The sequence below is a fragment of the Abramis brama genome (genome assembly GCF_963993115.1).
Source record: "Abramis brama genome assembly, chromosome: 2".
NCBI lineage: Eukaryota > Metazoa > Chordata > Actinopteri > Cypriniformes > Leuciscidae > Abramis > Abramis brama.
The window spans coordinates 39,867,626-39,889,268 of NC_139964.1; the positions used below are offsets into that span (position 1 = coordinate 39,867,626).

Consider the following 21,643-nt stretch of genomic DNA (forward strand, 5'->3'; position numbering starts at 1 on the left):
AATGTTTTGTTATGCTGATTTAAAAGAATTTCTGATAATGTTGGTTTTAGGATAGTTACCATCATGGTGACAAGTGGTGCTTGCGGCTTAGTTTGAGATTAAGTATGTTAGAAATTTCATATTGCTATACAGCAAGTGCTATAATATGCTATTGTTAACATGTTAGCTAATTAATAAGATAGCATTTATTGATCTAGCTTGTTATAGCTAGCTAAGTTAATAAAAATAAAAAAATTCACATTGAGGTTACATGAAAATTTCAAGTTAAATGTATGAATTAGTGTACTCAAACATTTCAAGTTAAGAACAAGTCAAATGTATGAGTACTGCTTAAACTTAACATTTCTTAAAGGGAAATTTCACCGCTGGAAAGATGAATGTGTATTATGAATTGGGTAATTTATGTAGTAGAAATGTGAAATTATTTTAGAAGTTGGTGCCTTCTAGACTGAGAAAAGCCAGAAAATTTATTTTTGGCTCATGTGGATGAAAGACAACAACTCCCAGAATGCACTTGCTTCGCTGCCCTATGAGGCCACTCCCAAGCCACGCCTACCGGTTACAGAGGGCAGTATCGGAAGAAATGATACAACTAGGCTACTAGTTGACTCGAAACTGAAAAAACGCTGTTTTATTGTGAGATCCCACCCCCTATGGGCGGGACGAAAACATGCGGAACAAGCTCCTACTACTGGCTGTGGTCTCTAGCCTCTGGCCAAAAAAGCCTCCGATGAGGCAAAATGACGATTTTTGCGTCATCGGAGGTTTTTTCCAGACACACAATACAGAAATCTCTTGTATCAGGGAGACATGAGGAAGGGAAACACGGTCATTCAAAAAAACTACCGGGTTTCTACTGATACAAAGCTTAATGCTAATCGGTGAAGTATCCCTTTAACTTAAAGTCCAGCTGAAATCAAAATTGACCCTATTTACTTTGTTAGCGCATATTACTAGTCTTGTGGTGAAAAATTAATCCGTGCAAGTTAATACACAGAAAAAAATTGTTTGCCGTCGTAATCTTTAATCAAAGTCTGAAAAGTTACTTCCGGTCTGGAATGGTTCCTTCTCTGATGATGTAGGTTTGACGGCTTGGGTTTGGAAACGCTTAACCAGTCCCCTCAAACCGTTAGTCTGCTATGAGTGAGAGATGGAGAGGAGGAGCGCTAGAGTAAAACCCTGCCCTCTGTTCAATATTCCGTTTCACTGGGAAATACATCACAACACTGGAGAAAAGTCGTTTGCAACTTCCGGTTCACGCGGACTTTAAAAAATTTGAGGCAACTGATTTGCTGCATCTCAGTTCGTCTACTTTTACTACGCTTTTACTACTTTTACTGTCATAGATCACTCAGATCATTAGGATCATATCAGCTAGAAATACCAAGGGTTCACTCTAAGCATGGCGAGTCCGCTTTTAGCTATTATGCCAGCCGCAGCTGGAACCAGCTTCCAGAGGAGATCAGACGTGCTCCTACTATAGTCACATTCAAATCCAGACTCAAAACACATCTGTTTAGCTATGCATTTACTGAATGAGCAATGTGCCGCTGTTCGTCTGACTGTTTGTATTGTACTGTATTTTATTTTTCTAAACTGTTTTAATTATTCTTATTTCTTTTAATTATTTTAATTTCTTCTATGTAAAGCACTTTGAATTGCCATTGTGTATGAAATGTGCTATATAAATAAACTTGCCTTGCCTTGCCTTACGCCCTAAAAGTTTGTACTCTTTTTGTGAAGGAAAAGTATACTTTTGAGTGTGTAGCAGAACAGTAGACTTTGGGACATACAATTGCGTCTTAAACAGTTGCTTCCTGTCGCATCCTGTCACAGTAAACTGACCTGTCAGTCATCTTGTCACAGTTAAAATCCTCCACATTTAATTTCATTTCAGTTCCTACCGTATCAGAGAGAAATATTGAAGCTTGTTGATCTGCAGTCACGCGTCTTTCATGCAGAGACGCTCCTCATATTAATGCATTATTAATGATGCATTTAAAAGTCTACATTGTTATTTTAGATGAAATATAACACAGATAACATTAAATAAATATTTTTTTAGCAGGTTAAACTTTGATTAGTCACTCAAACCTTTATCTAAACCTCTCACCGTCGGTCGCGCATATCCGCCATGTTTTGTAGTTTTTTAACTCTTTTTAAAGGGGGTAATCCAGCACCCGGAAAGCATACCTTATATGGGGGCATCCATTGGCTAACAAGCCATCACCTGCTGTTAGCATTCCATTGACTCCCATTCATTTTGGCGTCACTTTGACAGCGAATAACTTTACATCTGAGGCGTTTAAAGACTCCATTTGTCCATTGTTTATTTCTAAAGAAACACGACAATGTATAAAAGGCTCCATTACCTTGTATCTTATGTTATGGCCCCGTAGAAGCCGTTTTTGTAAAAATAGGCTAACGATTGCGTCATAACCAAGCGACTCTCTGTTGCACAGTAGAGAAATTACCGTATAGACAGGAGGAGAAGCTCGCGGGCAATCGGGGGGACGTGGAGGCAAAATGACAAAATAATTAATCAGAATACTTACCAAAAGTTGCTCCTGCTCCTAGCTCGTGGACACCTCCTACTCACACTCTCCGTCTCTGCAAGGTTCGGAAGGGAATGATTCAGATTTCTCTTGGCACAGCTACTAGAAGACTTACAACTGCTCACGTCACATCTACGTCGTCAAGCTCCATTTGAGTCTGCGCAGGACGCTCAGCCATCAGGAAGAGAGTGCTTCTAATTGACTTCACTGGTCTCCGTCGAAGTCTATGGGGTCGCTGTGTCCATTTCTTTTACTGTCCATGCTTTTTACTCATGTTTGTAGTTCCTCCTCCAAAGCACAGTGGGTAATATTAGCCATTATAGGCTGCGTTCCAGTCCACTTTTAGACAAGCACTTGCAAACTTCCCTAAGCACTTCCCCTCGGGGGAATCCTTGCCCCCATTTTGAAGTGAAGTGAAGTGAAGGCGTCAACGCATATTGTGTTTAATTTACCCCACCACAAACAACTATATGATATATTAATCATTTAAAAACAATTTTTTTAAACAACTCAAACACACCTATATACATGTAGAATGCTGCATTACACAATTTTTAAGGGAAAGGAATAAATAATAAATCAACCCCATAGTGGATTCTAAGTGATCAAGGGCACGTTCCAATTCAGCCTATTGCAAAGGTTCTGCCAGTAGTGGGCACTCATGCAACGTAAGCAATGACGTACATCCGAGTGAACGAGACAGAGGGAAGTTAGCGAGTGAAGGGCATGACCATTTTGGACTGGACCAAAAGTTATAGTGAGCACGGATCCACACTTCGAAAATCCACCGGAAATAGTAGACCATCTGGGGCCTTCTGGCACACTCTTTTCAACATACTATGCTTTGGGACACTCTTATTCTAATACTTTTTAGGATGGATAGTATGGAGATTGACACGCAGGGTCTGCCTTGCATTTTTTTTGAGTTTCGCCAACTTATTTGGGTTTACAGTGTACTAATAGCAGCTGAATAAACAGGCTGTCAAATGGAACAGTGAGGAAAGCATAACGTAAAACTTAAAACTTCTCTCATGTAAAACATTTGTCAAGTTAATAAATAGGACTTTATGTGCTATTTTATTTTGATCATTTTGATATCTGATCATTGCAGTGGAGCAATCAATAATCATGGCAAAATAAAATTGGTCTGATGTAATGGCAAACATCATTCAAACTGCATTTCCTGACTAAATACATTATCAATATTATCATACCATTAAACAATATCAGTGGAATGTGAGGTGTAATCCAATTCGTCTAAACATTCATTAAAGCCTTGTGTCTTCCGCCCCCTGGTGAGTGTTAGATCTTCTTACATGTCTGAGCTCATTTTTAGTCACTCCTCCCTTTCCTAAAAGACTGTGGAAGCAACACAGACTTTATATAAATGACAAAACTAAATAAATTAGAGTTGACAACAAAACTTTTGTTAAACTTATGTTATTATATTTAATGTGCATTTTTTATATAATATAGACTTCAACGTTTCATTAAGATATATGTGCAGTTTAAATGACAGTCAAATACACAATGCAAATCTCATAAATCTACTAATCCATGCAAAATAACCACAATCAACATTACATTGTATTGAAGGTAAAACAAAAACAAAGCATGAACAAAGAATGTGAACTTGGAAAATGCTTGTAAAACATGGAAATATGCAGGATATTCACGTGAACAAACAGGTGTGCAACTAACCATAGCGACTAACCCTTAATACCAGAGGAGATAGTGACCTCTGGTGTTAACTTTGCTGTGATGGATGCCAAACAAAGAGAAAAGTATGAAGGGGAGCATCTGCAATAAAGAATTTCAGATAAAAGCCAGCAAGAGCCAGAAATTATTAGGCTTATGGGTTTAAGAACACTCCAACCCGCCTTAATCTCATATTAATCCATCTCTTGACAATTTAGGACTTATATTACAAACAGAGAAGATCAGAGGTTGTTGTAACACATTTTGTTTTAGTACCCGTATCTGCAATATATTTGAAATATAATATAGGCCTATTCTTTTTATATAAAATTCTACTACTATTGAAAACATGAACATATTAAATTTAACTTAAATAAATTTTAAAATAATTATTATGCCATTCCATATCACCCACCGGCCTGTATTTCAACATGTTTAAACATAGGAAACATTTCATTCAAAACAAATAAAAAGCAAATAAAATAGGAAACAAATATGTAAATACCTAAAACATATGCACACAATTCTGAAAATATGAAAATTAGTGTTTTTGTGCAAAGCCACACTCAAATTGTAGCAAATGTAGGCTAAATGTTTTTAGACACATTTTGAAAAAAAAAAAAGGGGGTGGTCCTCTTCAATGCAGACCTATTCTTCTTTGTATTCAGTGTTCTGTTAAGGAATATGCTATTAAGGGCTATTGTGCTCAGAGTAAATAACATCCATGGTGCATCACTTTTATTTTATAAAGACTTATGACTTAAGATTTATGTTTTGGGGTTGTCAACATGCATTAAAAGTCAGTTGAAATTGAAAACAGTTCTCACATGATACTTTATCACTTGCCTTTATCTTTAAAAACAAAGAAAGTTGAGCTTCTCCACACAGTCTCTGTTCTCCCATTGCGCATTCTGGCTGTTGTGGGCTCCACAACGGTACGGCTCATGTGGACATGAGGGCAGACCGATGTTGGTCTCAACATTCTCCTTGCTCACCCAGAACCATTTTCCATCCAGGAAACGCAGGCCTGTCCACACACTCTCTGTCTGGGCATTACTCAGATTTGGTATCACCTTAGAATCCAAGTAGGCCAGATCAACGTAACGGAACCGACAGTACTCTAGAGCTTCCTCCCATGTCTTTTTCTCCTGCACCAAAATCAAGTTCTTAGAACAGAAAAAAGGATGCGTACTTGTACACAGCCAAAAAGGAAACCCACACAATGCAATCCATAAAGCTGGATTTCTTGATTCCTGATGCTTCATTAATGTGCACGAGTTGTTAGTTACCTGAATCAGTGAACTGAACCAACTCTGCTCATAATCTCCTCCAGCTGCCTTTTGTGCCATCTGGACGTCCTCCTCACCGGTAATTGTAGACAGGTCTGTATAATGTGTTTGACAATACTTTCGAGCTTCAGTGCAGTTCATTGGAGTGGTCACATAAATGTGCACTCTAACTGCACCTGTTGTTTGTCTATAAAGGACAAACAGAAAAAATATAGTGAGAAATAACTTCATCTCTGCTCTGCTCTGTTGTGTGCTGGTTTGGAGTTTAAGAATGGTTGGGCGCATTTTTTTTTTAAATAGCTCTAACTGGGTGTTGACGTAGACATGCAAATCCTACAGACTCATCATCAAGGGGAGTTTATAGCCTGGCATCAGTGTGCAAATTATAAAAGCACTTTTACAGGGGTCAACGTTTTTGATGGATTTTTTTTGTGGTTTGATTTAGCTTGCACAATCCAAAATTAGCCAAATGTTGACTATTATTACTTCAAGTGTTTAGTGATGTATTTGTGATATGTAAATCTCTGATAGTAAAAATAACCTTATATATGTTTGTCAATGGTCCATCTATCAATGAAAAAAGTAATCAAGCAGCTTCACATGTAATCTTACTCTTGTATTTACTGAAATGATTGGAAACCCTATTGAAACATAGAGCAGAAATGCCAATTAAATACAACCGAATCAGCTAATAAAGGTCTTCGGGATTAGTTTAGCTCAGTCTTGCCTTTTGTTCTAGCTCAGTCTTGCCTATTTGTTCTTAAGGCAGAACGTAGTTAGCAGGTCGTAAGCTCTCCATAAAGTAATGCATTGTTGCATAATATGATGTTTACCCTCAGTGATTCAATAGTATCCTTCAAATACATGAGCAAAAGTTTTGCCGAAATGCCTTTAATTTCAGAATAACATAATGGTTATGTTTATATGTAAATAACATTCATAAAGTGTATTTGAAATAAACAAGGATCAATAAATAAATACTGATATTCTTGTGAAACATAAAAATGACATTTATTTATTATGATTTGACATGCACGACATGGACAGAAGCACACAGAGGAGCACTGTGTCGGTTGGTTTTGTGCTGAAGAGCTGCTATTAGTTATTCACGTAATGTTCTCTCTCTTAAAATGTGAAGGAGTGTAAATGCCAAAATTATCATATACTGTGTGTGTCTAAAAGATTGAAGCCTGTCAGGTAAAAAACTAGATCTACTGATGCAGTTCAGTCAATGCTATTCCAACCATTATTTAGTAAATGGTTTAGTTAACTAACTTAAAAAACTAAGATGGTGTAGTCTAAATAGTTTATGTTTGTGTATGCGCAAGGGAATCCATGTTCAAATCCTGATAAATTTGTTTATTTTAAAAAATAAAGTCAGATATACTGGAAATTGACCCAAAAAATCTGATGTGACCTGTGCTAGATTAAAATAAGTAATCCTTGTAATGAGAAAGTAAAATACATACCACTGGCTTCACAGACAAGGGTTAAATCTAGTCCCAGATTAAAATGCATGTTTGAGCTGTTTTAATTGAACGCAACTTGCACTGACACATCTTAAAATATATCAGTGCCATTGTTTTGTCTCAAGATGCACACCAGTAATGTATTTTGCTAAGACAGCTACTTACAGTACATGTTCTAATTATACTAAGCCCTGTCTTTGAAACCAGGCCTTAAAGCATTAGAGGATCTATTAATTGAAGGATCTTAATTAGATTGGGTTGGATTAATTAGATAAAGAATGTAATGCAGATAATTTGTAAAGGCTTGCAATGTCTGGTAGGATAAATATTGATGCCTGTCTCAGTTGCGATAAAATGGAAGTAGTGAGAGATCTTCTCTTCCATATTATGATGTACAGTACATAAGTGTAACGGATTTTTGAAAAAGAAAAAAATGCCGGACAGGTGACTTGGTTCTATGTGTTGGTTGTTGTTTGGTTGATTTAGATGTGGCATTGCACCGAAAGGTGCATATGAACGTAAGTTTGAAGGGGCGGGTTTAAGTGGAGAGTCCTGCATACGTCACCAGAGAGAAGTCTGAAGTTTTCACTGGAAGTTAAATTTTGATTAAACTTTATGAGGTCATAACATTCTTAAAATGTTACATGCATTTAGAAAACAGATAGGGTGAATTTTTATTGTATCCCAACATTAAGAAAACCGCAATCGCTGCGCAGATGTGGGAGATCAGATTGGATTAGATTGAGTCACTTAAAACGCAATTTTCAGGTAAACTCAAAAGACAATGGACAGTGTCTTTTGTCTATATTGTGACAAAAGCGTCTGTGCCTTGCGCTGGCATCCTGGCTTAGTAAGTGCAATTGTGATTTTTGTACATTTTTAATTGAACTACCAAAATTAGTTTGCATGCAAAATTACTGACCTCATTCATAAAATGAACAGGATAAAGGACCAACAGTAACGTATTTGTATCAAACAACCATTAGGTTAAGCATGATTGGTAAGGTCAAGGTACATGCATTCAAATTTCATCTAAAATAAGATTTTGCATGAAGATGTAGAATTTCTTTGCACAGGAAAAAAATGCAAATGTTTTCAAGGGTGTATTCACATCCGTATCAAGATTGATGTTATCTCTCACTGCTGTTTCTATACTTCAATCTTCAGCTTGAAAGAAAAATAAAATCTTATCAGTATATTTTCTCTTAATTTTTATTTGTTTATTTATATTTTTATCATATGCATTAATCAAAGAGAAATCTTCTCATGAGCAGTGTTCTGATTTTAAACCGTAACCGCAGGTGCATAAGGTTTATCTGTGGTTTTATTTTCCCTTTAAGAAGGGACAACAAGCAAGAAATTAATTTTAAGAAATTGAGGGAAACGACCATTGAGTAGACACAGACTGGTAGACAACATGAAATCAAAATCGACTCGAAACATCAACGCATCAAACAAATGTAGTTGTTGTTTGCATTTGTTGTCCTTTATCGCATGCAAAGCAATGTGCATCCACAGTCCTCTTTCAAATGAGAGTAAATTAGATTTGCCTTTGTGTATATGATGTCACCAGTTGAAATGAAATGATGAATCAAAAACATGAATCACATGTTGAGTGGGTTACTTTCTCCAACAAACCCCATGGAATGGAATCATAAACTTTAATGAAAAGTTGAAAAATGTTAGGAGAACCCTGAACTATTAATCTTTATTAACAGCTCTTTCGGACTGAGATATTACCTCATTGTTAAATTAGACCTTATTTATTTGTCTAGGCTAGGTAATTTTATTTGTTTAATATTCATGCAACAATCCTTATTACTGTATTAGTTTTCAGTAATAAGTATTGCTATAGATTAATAAATAAGAACTTTGTCTGTGCTATATGAATGTTTTTAGTATGACTTTGTGCACTGATAAAAATTCTCTGCTTGATTTACTTAAAAAATATGATGAATTCTTTTGCATAATTTTATTACGTAGATCCAACAAGACTAGTCTTTGTACGAACTACTTAACTTTTCTGTTTGTTAAAATAAAATTTGTACATAAAGTTAACTTAATTTTTTTATTTAATTAACTTAAAATTTGTACATAAAGTTAACTTAATTTTAGCATTGCTCTAGTCATTTTTGTGTGTGTGATCTACATAACTTTAAGAGTTCTAAATGTTTATTTTTGATTGAATCCAACTTAATTTTTACATTTCCAGATTACAAATTTCAAGTGGGATCTACTGTTTTCAAAATTTGTTAGTGTATTTTAAAGTTACAAGTACTCAAATTTTATAATTAGCAACTGAGTATTTCTACTGAAAGTATAAATGCAAATAGTACATTTTTTACTACTATAGTAAAAGTTCAACACTGGTACTTGGAATGTATGAATGTGGAATGTACTCATCAAATATGAAAATCTAGTTATTACATTACATAAAGCTGACATTTGGCCATTTGATAGTAAAAACTGACAAGGTCAGTATAAAAAAAGTATAATAAAATATATTCATCTCACAGGTTGAGACATTGTGTACAACAGAAAATTGTGCTTCATGGTGGTGCTAGAGGAAAACTCATTAAGTGAAAGTTCACAAGGCTTTATTGTCTTCAGAAAAATAAACATTTACATAATATTTTCTATAAAGATGTGTTTTTCAGTCCTGTACAGTAACATACTCTAAGACTTTAAAACAACACGCTCACACAATCTTCTGGCTTCTCAAGACCACCATCTCTGTCTTTGCTGACCACAAAGATGTCGAGCAAAAATGAAGTGATGGCCTCTTGGATGGCTGCAGCATCGTCGTCATCACAAACCTGTGAAATATACCAGAGAGAATTTAACCTACTTTTTGTTTGCTAATGTGAAGAATGCATTTAGCTCTTTGCTCTCCCTCTGAACAGAAATCTGGGTGGAATTACGTGGTTGCTGTGGTAGTTTTGATCCATATACTTATGTAAAAATTGTGCCTGAAAGTCACTCGAAGAACGAAAGTCAATCGAAGATCGAAAGTCACTCGAAGAACGAAAGTCACTTGAAGAATGTGCTGCGTGTTGTCAGGATTTGGGTGGGATTACGTGGTTGCTGTGGTAGTTTTGAGCAGTGTTGTGATTTAAGCCAATTTTTTTTTCACATTGATTTGAACGCAAGACTTTCGTTCATCTTCGGAACACAAATTAAGATATTTTTGATGAAATCTGAGAGCTCATCATGACCACTTTCAAGGCCCAGAAAGGAAGAGATTGTTAAAATAGTCCAAGTGACTACAGTGGCTCAACCTTAACTTTATGAAGCGTTGAGAATATGTTTTGTGCGTTAAAACAAACAAAAACAAATGACCTTATTCAGCTATTTATTTTCTTCCGTGTGGGACTCTGACGTGAGTTCATGAGAGCATCACAACGCATGTGCAAGAACTGAGAAGATGCTGAAGATAACATCCTCATAGCCAGAAGCGCTTCACTGTCTGTTTACAAGCAGAGGATGATGCGCACTGTACATAAAACTTTGTAACTTTGTCTTTGTAAATATGTCTGCAGATTTCAAACACTTAAAAACCATTTTATACACTACATCGAGACCTAAAGCATAATCAATGTCGAATTCAAATAGCTTACATACACAGTATGTCCCCTGCTTGTAAACAGACAGTGAAGTGCTTCCGGCTATGTCAGGACGTCATCTACGTTCTCGCGCATGCGTCGTGGGGCTTTCGTGAACATCAGAGTCCCACACGGAAGAAAATAAATAGTTGAATAAAGACGTTATTTTTGTGTTTTTTTTTCACACAAAAAGTATTCTTGTCGCTTCAAAAAGTTAAGGTTGAGCCATTGTAGTCACTTGGACTATTTTAACAATGTCTTTACTAACTTTCTGGGCCTTGATAGATGCAATTACCAATCAGCCTATGGAGGAGTGAGACAGCTCTCAGATTTCATCAAAAATATCTTAATTTGTGTTCCGAAGAACAAAAGTCTTACAGGTTTGGAACGACATGAGGGTGAGTAATTACTGACAGAATTTTCATTTCCAGGTGAACTAACCCTTTAAGTTAAAATTCTGTCAATTACTCATCCTCATTGTTCTAAACCCGTAAGATTACACAAATGAAGATATTTCTGATGAAATCTGAGAGCTGTCTCAGTCCTTCATAGACAGCAACGTCATAACCACTTTCAAGGCCCAGAAAGGAAGTATCGTTAAAATAGTTCATGTGACTACAGTGGCTCAACCTTAATGTGATGAAGTGACGAGTATACTGGCCGATGCTGTTCACGTAAGCACAATGATAAATGCATGTGATGCTGACGCAGGAGCTGGCCAACCAGAGGCCAATACTAAGCCGGCGTTTTGAAGTAGAACACGGAAAGGCAATGCTGTGTTTACTACGTGAACAGCGTAGGAGACTGACATAGAAGAGATTAAATAGTTGAATAATATCATTATTTTTGTGTGCACAAAAAGTATTCTCGCCTCTTCATGGCATTAAGGTTGAGCCACTGGAGTCACATAGACTATTTTAACGATGTTTTGACCGCCTTTCTGGACTTTAAAAGTTGCAATGACATTGCGGTCTATGGAGGGTCAGAAAGTTGTCCGATTTTATCAAAAATAACTTAATTTGTGTTCCGAAGATGAAAGAAGGTCTTACGATTTTGGAACGAAATGAGGGTAAGAAATTAATGACAGAAATTCAATTTTTGTGTGACCCTTTAAGTACAGATATCGGAATGCTACAACATTAAAGTAACTCCTACAATTTTAAAAGTACATGCCTCATTCATGATTTCAAGGGTCTCATCAAGTTTCTTCCCTACAGCTCCTCCCGTCCCCCTGTAGAGTCTCAACAATTTAGGCGTGTATTCGTCCAACTTCCCAAAGAATGTGGACTGTAGTGGCTTCAGTGTGATCCTCCGGAATTCCTCCTCGATCTGAGAAAGAGACCAAGAGAGATGGAGAGACATCATGAGATACTGAAAGAATTAGAGACACAGTGAAAAAGAAACAGAAACAGAATACCAACTAGAAAAAGTAACCCTAGAAAAACACTAGGAACAACATTTAGGTGGCCTGATGTCTGGAAAGACAAAAATAGATTACCATGCAATGCAATGCAACTAATGCAATGGCAGACTTTGAGCAGCCATCAACATATGGTGCATACACGTTAATAAGTCACTTTTTTGACAAAATTTTTGACAGGACTATAAATTTGTTCTGTGAAATGCAAAAAAAAAAAAAAAAAAAAGAACAAACAGGACAACTGGAACTTTGCCATTTGAAATGAAGAAATTTGAAATTTTGTCTGGCCCATGAGCTAACTGAGTTATAACTTCACCCCTAGTTTCCTCACTACATTTATTATAGAATTTAAATATAATATATTGAAAGTTACATACCTTTATCCAATGTAGTCAACTTGTCAGTAGAATAACCTGGTAAGGACACAGTGTTATGGTTAGTAACTGAACAATGCAAGAAACCCAAATCGTAGCAAATCATTTAACTATAACTAGAATTAAAAAATAGTTTCACGTTTAGGGTCACGTAAGATGATTGACAATTGTAAGCGCTCTTTCAGCTCGCGTAGTTCAGTGGTAAATGGAGTATGCATTCTGTATGACGAAATAGTTTGAAAACTAAATCGATATTTCTACAAATGCGCGCACGCTTGGAAGAGTCCTAATGGACGCTGTCAATTGTATCTTTTGAACAAATAAATGGATTATTTGCAATATTTTACAAATTAATAAATTAATGTCACTATACAACCTAGTTTTATCATAAATAGTGTCCAAATATCTGGAGTCCGATCAGGTAAATGTTTTAAGGTGCAGTGAATATTAAACAATAATCTTTCTACGTAAACGGGTTAAATAAAAAGGATCATAACAAACATGTATGTCGACTTCTGTAGGGATCCGTTCCATAATGTTGTCAGACACTTTAATAATCTGAGCATGTCAGTGGCGAATAAGCAGGTTTTGTGGATGTAAATTAAAGATACGCAATTGCCCATTAACATAATGTTAGGCCAACTGTTATTTTTTTCGCCTCTGCAAACTGCCAACAAAGATTGTTGTTCCCATCAGTCACTTAAACACAAAAACATATTTTTTTTTAATAAGACCCAGATTGAAAAGAAATGACGTTACCTTACATTATTCATGGATGTTTTGAAAATCCACGTGCTTACACTAACTTACATCCCTTATTTCATGGCTGTATTCTAATGTGAGCTTCAAATTACACTAGAACAAACTATTTTATTATCACCACTTGCAAAGTTTCAATTAGGCCTACCGTTAAGCTACAAGTAAAGCAACCTATCAGCGTAACCACATGGTAAGTTAGGCCTAGGCTAATGCTAATTAGAAAATCCACATACAACAATCTTCAAATTACATTTGAAACCTCGTTTTTGTACAACAATTTGAAAACTGTAAACTAAAGAATGTACCAACCCAAGTAACATTAACTGTTAATTTGCTAACTTTATTCTTACCTTAAGTTCAGTCCGCGTCTTCGTCTTCGTCTTCGTTTGGAATTGCAACTTGCAAGGGGTTTCCAGACCAACGAATCAGGAAGGGGAGGGGTTTTTTTTGTACCGAGTAAATAAAACAAGGTATTGTTTGTTGTGCGTGTGTACCTAAAAAGTTTGGCTGGGATTACTTAGATTAATTTTGTAAAGGAAAAAATGCACATTGCCTTGTATTTTGAACAAATGCAGATTAATTCAAAACTAGATATATTAATGTAAATATACAAACTTAACCTTTTATTGTTGATATCACACATTTTAATTACTTAACATTTACATCCACTCAGATTTATTTTTTTCAGTGTGAAAGGTTAACTACTAAACCGAATAAAATTGATTGCGTTTTTTTTTTTTTTTACAGATACTGTAATATCATGATGATCACTGCATTTGTCTTAACGAATGTGGTATCCTGTCACCAATAACTTGCCTGCGCTGTCTATGGGTCTTTTTTTTTATTTAAGTGCCGGCGATGCAAGTGTTATCCAGATATTTCTCTGAAAAAAACAAACAAGCCCCCCTCCCCCAAAAAGAACAAAATAAGTTCAAATGTTGTGTTTTGGAAATAAGATAAAGATATCGTTAACCCTAACTTGCAATTTCCCACTAAATTAACTTCCTAAATGGTCACATTAAGTGGAAAAAACAACTCCAAAGATGCTTGTAATAACTGGATCTGGCAACACGGTGGAGGCTGAACCCGCGGCCTCACACATACAACAGTACTGTCTCTCAAGCCCAGTTTACAACGCCAGTGTCTCGCAGCGACATGAATGTCTCTCCCAGGTATTTTCACACCACTAAACAATCTAGCAAACTGTCTAAACTGTATTATATATTCAGAGACTCATAGGAGTTTTAAACGGCTAATTATTCATTCAGAGAACTTCAGATTTTATTTTTGAGTATGAAAATTTTACAGAGGTCCAAACCTATGTGTCCTTATTGCTGGCTACGGCTATGACCCTGTCTTTCTGACCCTGTCTCAAGGAACTCGGGTCTGAAGTTTTAGCAGAGGGAGAGGAAGGTGACTTGGCTTGGTGAAGGATGTATCGCCTGAACGCCTTTGACTGCACCTTTGCCTCTCTGAACCTTCCCACCACGTCTCAACGATAGTGCCAAAAAGTCTAGAGGGCGATAACGGGGCATTGAGAAGAAAAGATTTCTCCCTTTCCTTGATCCCCGACAGATTGAGCCAGAGATGCCTCTCCGAGACCACCATAGCCGCCATGGAGCGGCCGTCTGTTTAGTGGTGTGGCATATACGTAGTACGCCGCAGTTCGGTGACTGCTTCAGGCGAAAATCCCTGCAAATTATTTAGGTCCTTCAGCACGTCAACCTGGTAAGCCTGCAACAATGCCATTGTGTGCAGGGCTACACAAGACTGACCTGCTGCATATGCTTTGCCCACAAGTCATGAGGTGGCTTGACACAACTTTGAGGGCAAAACCGGATCCTTCAGCGAAGACACTTTGCCTGGAGAGATATGTGACCCTGGATCACAAAACCAGTCACAAGTCGCACATGTATATTTGTGGAAATAGCCAACAATACATTGTATATTTGCGGCAATACCACAAATGTGTGCCCTCGAAAAGAGAGCCAAGTGGGAGCGGAGCTATTTCACTGCAATATTATCACAGTGCGTGCATCCATGCCCCTCGAGTGCTGAACTCGCATGCTCTGCTCCCAGGCAGATTACACAGAGGTTGTGTGTATCGCCAGGTGTAATATATCTCAGGCCCGGTGGCACACACTGCCTGAAAGTTTTGCCACAAGACTTCATAATATCTCAGTTGCAACAGACAAGCGTCCTGAGAAACGCATTCACCCACTCTCTATTAACAGTCTTCAACTCTGCCTTTAAGTGATGCTATTCTTTCATCCAGTCGTTCATTCAAAGGTGTAACAAAGGGGATTGGTTGGCCTAGTTCTCAGTCAGCTTTAAGGTGGGGGAGGGGTGTTAAAGGAAAATGATCCAGATCCTCACCTGTGCGCTCCTCCTCATCTCCCTCAGAGTCCAGGTACAAATCACTGAATGCATTGATCAGTTCTCTGAGAGCGGTTAAGGACCCATTCTGAGGATGAAATCCACCCTCACACAAATCATTATGGCTGGTCATTCTGGATAAAAACCCAAAACACTGTAGTAAATGATGTTATTTAGTACGGTCTCTGTTCGGGTGTCATATAACAAAACTCGTACTTCTATAAATATAAAGGTCACTATAAATCTGAGAGTTTTTTTGGGATGGATCTACATACCAACTTATCTCAATCATTAAACTGGTTGAGGTCAAGAAAACAATAGAACAGAAGACTGATTTTCTTAGCTTATACATGTGTTTATTGCACAATAATAAATCCAAATATAGCTGCAAGCAGCCATTATCGGGGCCAAGTGCAAAAAAAGACGATAAGACATGTCAACATGGCTGGGAGTCTCAGACCAACTGCAGCAAGGAACAATTAAAGACATTTAAAGATGAATTTAGACAAAATGGCTGAAAAATCATAAACATTAACTAAAAATATGATTTAATGGATTATCACTTTTGACCAATAGGTGACGTAGTTACAAAATTGATGTGATGTGATGTGGTCAGAGTCTGGTGACAATGACAAACCTTAAGACCGGTGGCATTACAATAGGCAGATTTATTCAAAAGTTATTAGCATTTTGTGAAATTTTGTTACAACTTTTTTACCACAGGGTGGCGCTGCCCTGAAACTTTTTGAGTACCTTCAAGGCATGGTGCCGATGACTCATACCTAGTTTCTTAACGATACGCTAATGTGTTCATAAAGTATAGCATTTTATATCACACTACTGTATTGAACTCAATGGGAATTTCATGTTTTGTTCTATTATAGCGCCACCAAGAGGCTCAATCCCACCATTTTTTTATGTGTCCTCAGAGTGAGCCCATACATATGTGTGTCAATTTTGGTGAAAATATCTCAATTCGCTTCGGAGTTATAGACATTTATATGAAAAAACATATAAAAAATTTATGACACCTAAAAAATAAAAAATGACACCTGACTTTGATTGGATTTTACTACCCCTTACTATCAATGTTTTCACATTTGGGCATTAGTTTTCAGCCAGCGACCTAAGTTTCCGTTTTTCCTACAGTGGTTTCGTCTCGATCTGTCTAATGGTTTCGAAGATATTGGCAATTTTTTTTAAGCGCTAAATCACAATGCTACACAAACCGTAAGACGATACCTAGCATGGTATCGTTGGACTCGTCAAGGATTCAGGAGCCTAATGAGATGACTCCCGTGAAAATAAGACAACCTCACCCAGAGTTATAAGCATTTGAAAATGAAATTTTATCGTGGTGATGACCCATACCGAGTTTCGCAACAATCCATTCATGTGTATACAATACAGCATTTTAGCACATAATTCAAAATGGCTGACAGCCAAAATGGCCGATCTGGGAAAGAATCTCTGAATCTAACGAGACCACTTTTATGATTTTTGGACAAACCATTATAAACAAAAATAGCAATTTTTCGTATCTTCGGACCAGTATGAGATGATCTGGTTAAATTTTCGTGCAAACTGGACAAACCGTCTAGGACGAGTTCAAAAAAGTAGTTTTTTGGGAGAATTCAAAATGGCGGACAAATTTTCATGACGCAAAATGACGTCATAGGGTGCAATTGGCTTGAGCTAAGGAATCAGAGGAAAAAATAATTTTGTTGATAGGCCTTACGGTTCATAAGTTATTTGAATATGATAAAGCGTTGCAGAGATACAGCCTTACGTCTGTTTTTGCAAGCGCTACGTAATATTAGTTTGCGCGGTATTCGTGAACGGTTTGACGAATCAACATGAATTCCATAACTTTTTGTTGGCATGGTCTGGAGATGATCTGGTTAAATTTTCGTGCAAACTGGACAAACCGTCTAGGACGAGTTAAAAAAAGTAGGTTTTTTAGAGAATTCAAAATGGCGGACAAATTTTCATGACGCAAAATGACGTCATAGTGTGCAATCGGCTTGAGCTAAGGAATCAGAGGAATTATTTATTTTTTTTTGATAGGCCTTACGGTTCAAACTTTGAAATGAGTGAAACTTTGGACAGTTGGTGGCGCAAGAGGGAATGAGTTACACACACCAAAATTGGTGTATTTAATGTTGGGACTGTCCTCTATCAGAATGTCAAACCGTTACAACTTTCCCGCAAACGATTCTATTGGCTGCCATAGACTCCCAGTCGGAAGAATAATAAGAAGAAGAACGCAACAGATACAATAAGTGCCTACACACCTTCGGTGCTTGGCCCCTAATAATAAACCAAACAAACCCATTTAATAAGCATAATAAACCCAACACAATGTAACAATTGCACAAATGACCCAAAAACCAATACAATATGTATATATATATATATTTATTGTATTGGTTTTTGGGTCATTTGTGCAATTGTTACTTTGTGTTGGGTTTATTATGCTTATTAAATATTAAATATACATATATATATAGTACAAAATGAATAGTAATGATGTGGGCCTGACATGTTGCATGCAATGTATGTTGATGTTTATATGACACAGTCCATAGGTGAGTAAACTGAGTAAACATGTTGAAAGATTGAATCTGTGAAGGCGTGGCTATTTTGTTAATTATTTAAGCCATGGACTGTGGGGAGGGGAAAAGAGGACTTAAGGGAAATGTTTATTGATTTTGTGGACTGAAAAGTTGATTGACACTGTGAAAAGAGCTGATGTTCTAATGCTTGTTTATATAATGCACAGAGTAATGTTTGAAGAGTTAAGTGTACTGATACTAGTGCCTTACTGTTTAATCAAATGCAGTACCGTTCAAATGTTATAGGAACAGTCAGGATATTTTCGGTGTCTTGTGTATTCTCAGAGAAAGAAACAAAACTTAAAAGGGGAGATGTCATACAATGTGCACATGTAAATGTGGCTTCATACCTATGGACGTACGGGGGGCGTTCCCCTAACAGAGACTTCCGGTTGTGGAGAGTTTAGCACTTGCCTGTATGTTACCTGCACATTTGTTTAACAATACTAAAAAGTATTCATTGAATACAAAAGTATTAATTTAAGTCTCAGACTCATGTGGACATTTGAATTATTTACAGCGCATGGTACCATGGCCGCAAGCTAGTCAAGGCCACAGCCCCACCTTCCACCTTGCCCCACCTCTCTCCTCCTCATTACATTAAAGCTACAGACACAGAAATGGCACGTCCTAAGGAAAGCTCATTGTGGGACTGGCTCGTAGTGGCTGTAATTCTGCACCAAGGCTGAATTTCAGGAAAGAGACTTCAGATACAGTATTAGGGGACCACTAAGGCCTATATAAAAGCATCTAAAAAGCAGCATGTCATAGGACCTTTAAGTGCATTGTGCTGTTCAATCTTGTATACCCCAGTCTTAATCGTGTAATTTTGTTTTCCTCAGTTCTGCTCCCACCTGATACTCTTCCCTTACCCACTGTTGACAGCATTTTTGTATCAGTGTCCCAATACTGTTTCCATAGTTTCTGAATATTCTTTTTAGCTCTATTATCTTCTCCTACCTACCTGTATTTAAACTTAGCACAAAGGAACAATAGTGTCCCCTAATGGTGGGAAGTAGAATAACACCATAAATGACAGCTGCAGTCCGTAGCTTTTCCTCTTTGTCGCCATCTCTGTTCGAAATCTGCAATTGCAGTTATTTGTGGAATTATCAACTTTACGTGTGTTGTACATCGGCATGAAACAGCTCGGATGAATCCAATGTTTTGAGGTGAATGTGCGGCTGTCAATCACCGCGCCGGTGTGGAAACTGTCATTCAGAATCACAGAATATACTTTTTGGAAGTATGACCAATATTAGAATAGCTGGGTTTCAGTCACGTGATTATTATGATGCACGAAGATGGAGAGCAGGAAGTAAACATGGAGAATACGTCTATGGAGGAAACCGTTGCGGAGTGTCCGTGTTGTACATTTATCAGATTTTTTTGACCGTCCGTTTACACGTTCTTTCAACTCTGACCCATATCCGATTCATGTGTTTACACTTGCCATACTATCTGAAACATCGCGCATGCTTAAAGGGTTAAATTCTCTTGCACAGATGGGCGGACGCGAAATATGCTTGATCCTAGCTCTGCGATGTATGCGAAGTTCGCCATACATCACCATGATTTTGAGGCGAAGGAGGACGAAAAGTGCCATCATTGCACTTTGTGTCTTCAGTTATTGTGTGTGAGAGAGATCTCAGGACTGGTGGGAGCATATTGTGTTTAAATATTGGCTTTAACCGCAGAGACGTTGCCTAACGTAATGCCTCAGAAAATTCGACATGACAGTCGCACTGGCACATATCCGATTTATTTCCACATATGAATGAGGCCTGAAACCGATCTTGAAATATCCGAATGCATGCGTTTTTTTCCTGTTTACACGGTCATAGAACACATCCGATCTGTCACATATGAGCAAAAATAAAATCGGAATTGGGTCACATTTTACAGTGTAAACGAGGCCTAAGTAAATGAGCATTTAACGACAACCTAATGCTATATAAACACAGACACAAAAAACACGTTGGCTAGCTAACATACCTCCGACGAAGTGGTCGCTGCAGACATGGGCATTAACAGACTCTGCTCCTCCCGACCGCAGACGTAACTTACGTTAAAAATCCACTTTTTACGGTGTTGTTCTGTGAGCTTTTTACATTTCTCACCTTTATGAGTGACAATCTTCGGTACTCTATAAAAACCCTTTCCCTTTTCTCGATTAGAACGATTGGAGCAGCCGTAAACTACACAAAACTGGCATTTTTTCAGACAGCTATTTCACTTCCTGCCCTCCATCTGAATTTCGCGCTCTCGCGATGCAGCAGCGTGACGTCATGTGAAACCAACCTATTTTTAACGGAAAATGACGTCTGAACAAGTAAGTAACATCCACTTTTGTTCTGATCAACTAAGGGGAAAAAAAGCATTCCAGTAACGATCGCTTATCATATCATGTCAAACCGTGCAAATCATAGAAGAGCAGTTATCAAACAAATAACAATCATAGTGCTATGAAATAAACGGTGTATGAACAGAATCCCTGTTATGCATAAACGTCAGGGATGTAGTGGAGGCTAAACGCACGTAAACGCCGTTTACGCACCTCCCAAAATTCGGAAATAGCGTTTGCCCACCTCCAAAGTGCGTTTATCCACCTCTACATTGCGTTTATCCACCTCTAAATTTCACGTTATTTGAGCGGACTTTGTTTTTCCTGTGCGTTATCGCCGATCGGTACATGATTCGAGCATTTGAGCCGTTAACGACAGAGCAGAACGCGTAGCACAAACACGGAGCAGAGAGCGCAGCGCGCCGACACACACACACGGAACCATGCACGGAACAAAGAGAACGGCGCACACACGTAGCAGAAAACACACGCTCGTGAAGTTACTAAACAAGCTGCGCGAAAATGAAACTTGATCGCAGCCGCAACAGGAAATCATTAAAACAATGCAAAAAAGGGATTTTTTAATTTCATTACAGGCAGCTGGTTTAATGTAGGGAGCATGTCAAAACCCAACTGTACAAGAGATTCAGAGGGAGTCAAGCCTGCACCAGGTTTAAGACTTTTCCCTCTACAGGGAAACACTGATCCACATTTTTCTGATAGACCAAAAAATTAATCAATTAATCGAGGAAATATTCAACAGATTAATCGACTATGAAAATAATCCCAAATCACTAATCATTATGCACAAGTGCGTTACATTGGAAGCCCTGGATATAAGCCTCCCTCTCGATCTCTCATAAATATTTTTGATCTCTCTGTTTTGACATTTAGTAAACTTTATAGATTTCAACCATATTATTCCTTTTTGAGTCTCTTTAACATGAACTTAGATTAATGTATGAATTGAATAGTGACTGTGTGACCTATGATGAGGGAACAACCAGTGATACCCTTGGTAGTACCATCAAATGATAGCCTATAGCGATGTCATCAGGATACACGTCGTGGTCCACCAGAATTTATAGTTTACCCACCTCTTTTTTTACCACTACACCACTGATAAACGTATAATATAACAT

At 37.5% G+C, this 21,643-nt stretch overlaps 1 protein-coding gene and 1 long non-coding RNA gene across 2 annotated transcripts; both read right to left on the bottom strand.

Annotated features, from left to right (window-relative positions):
• Positions 1–5,107: 5,107 nt before the first annotated feature.
• Positions 5,108–5,602, bottom strand: LOC311078005 (snaclec stejaggregin-B subunit beta-1-like; the record flags this gene model as incomplete). The annotated part of the gene is made up of 2 exons (XM_084106651.1): positions 5,108–5,419; positions 5,543–5,602. 2 exons carry the CDS (start codon positions 5,600–5,602, stop codon positions 5,108–5,110), a joined length of 372 nt encoding a protein of 123 aa, XP_083962777.1.
• A 3,444-nt stretch (positions 5,603–9,046) lies between these two features.
• Positions 9,047–13,604, bottom strand: LOC311078360. Its single transcript, XR_014605144.1, has 4 exons — positions 13,517–13,604; positions 12,411–12,446; positions 11,787–11,942; positions 9,047–9,827 (listed from the first exon to the last, which is right to left on the bottom strand). It is a non-coding gene; the product is annotated as an uncharacterized lncRNA (long non-coding RNA).
• Between the last annotated feature and the right edge of the window lie 8,039 nt (positions 13,605–21,643).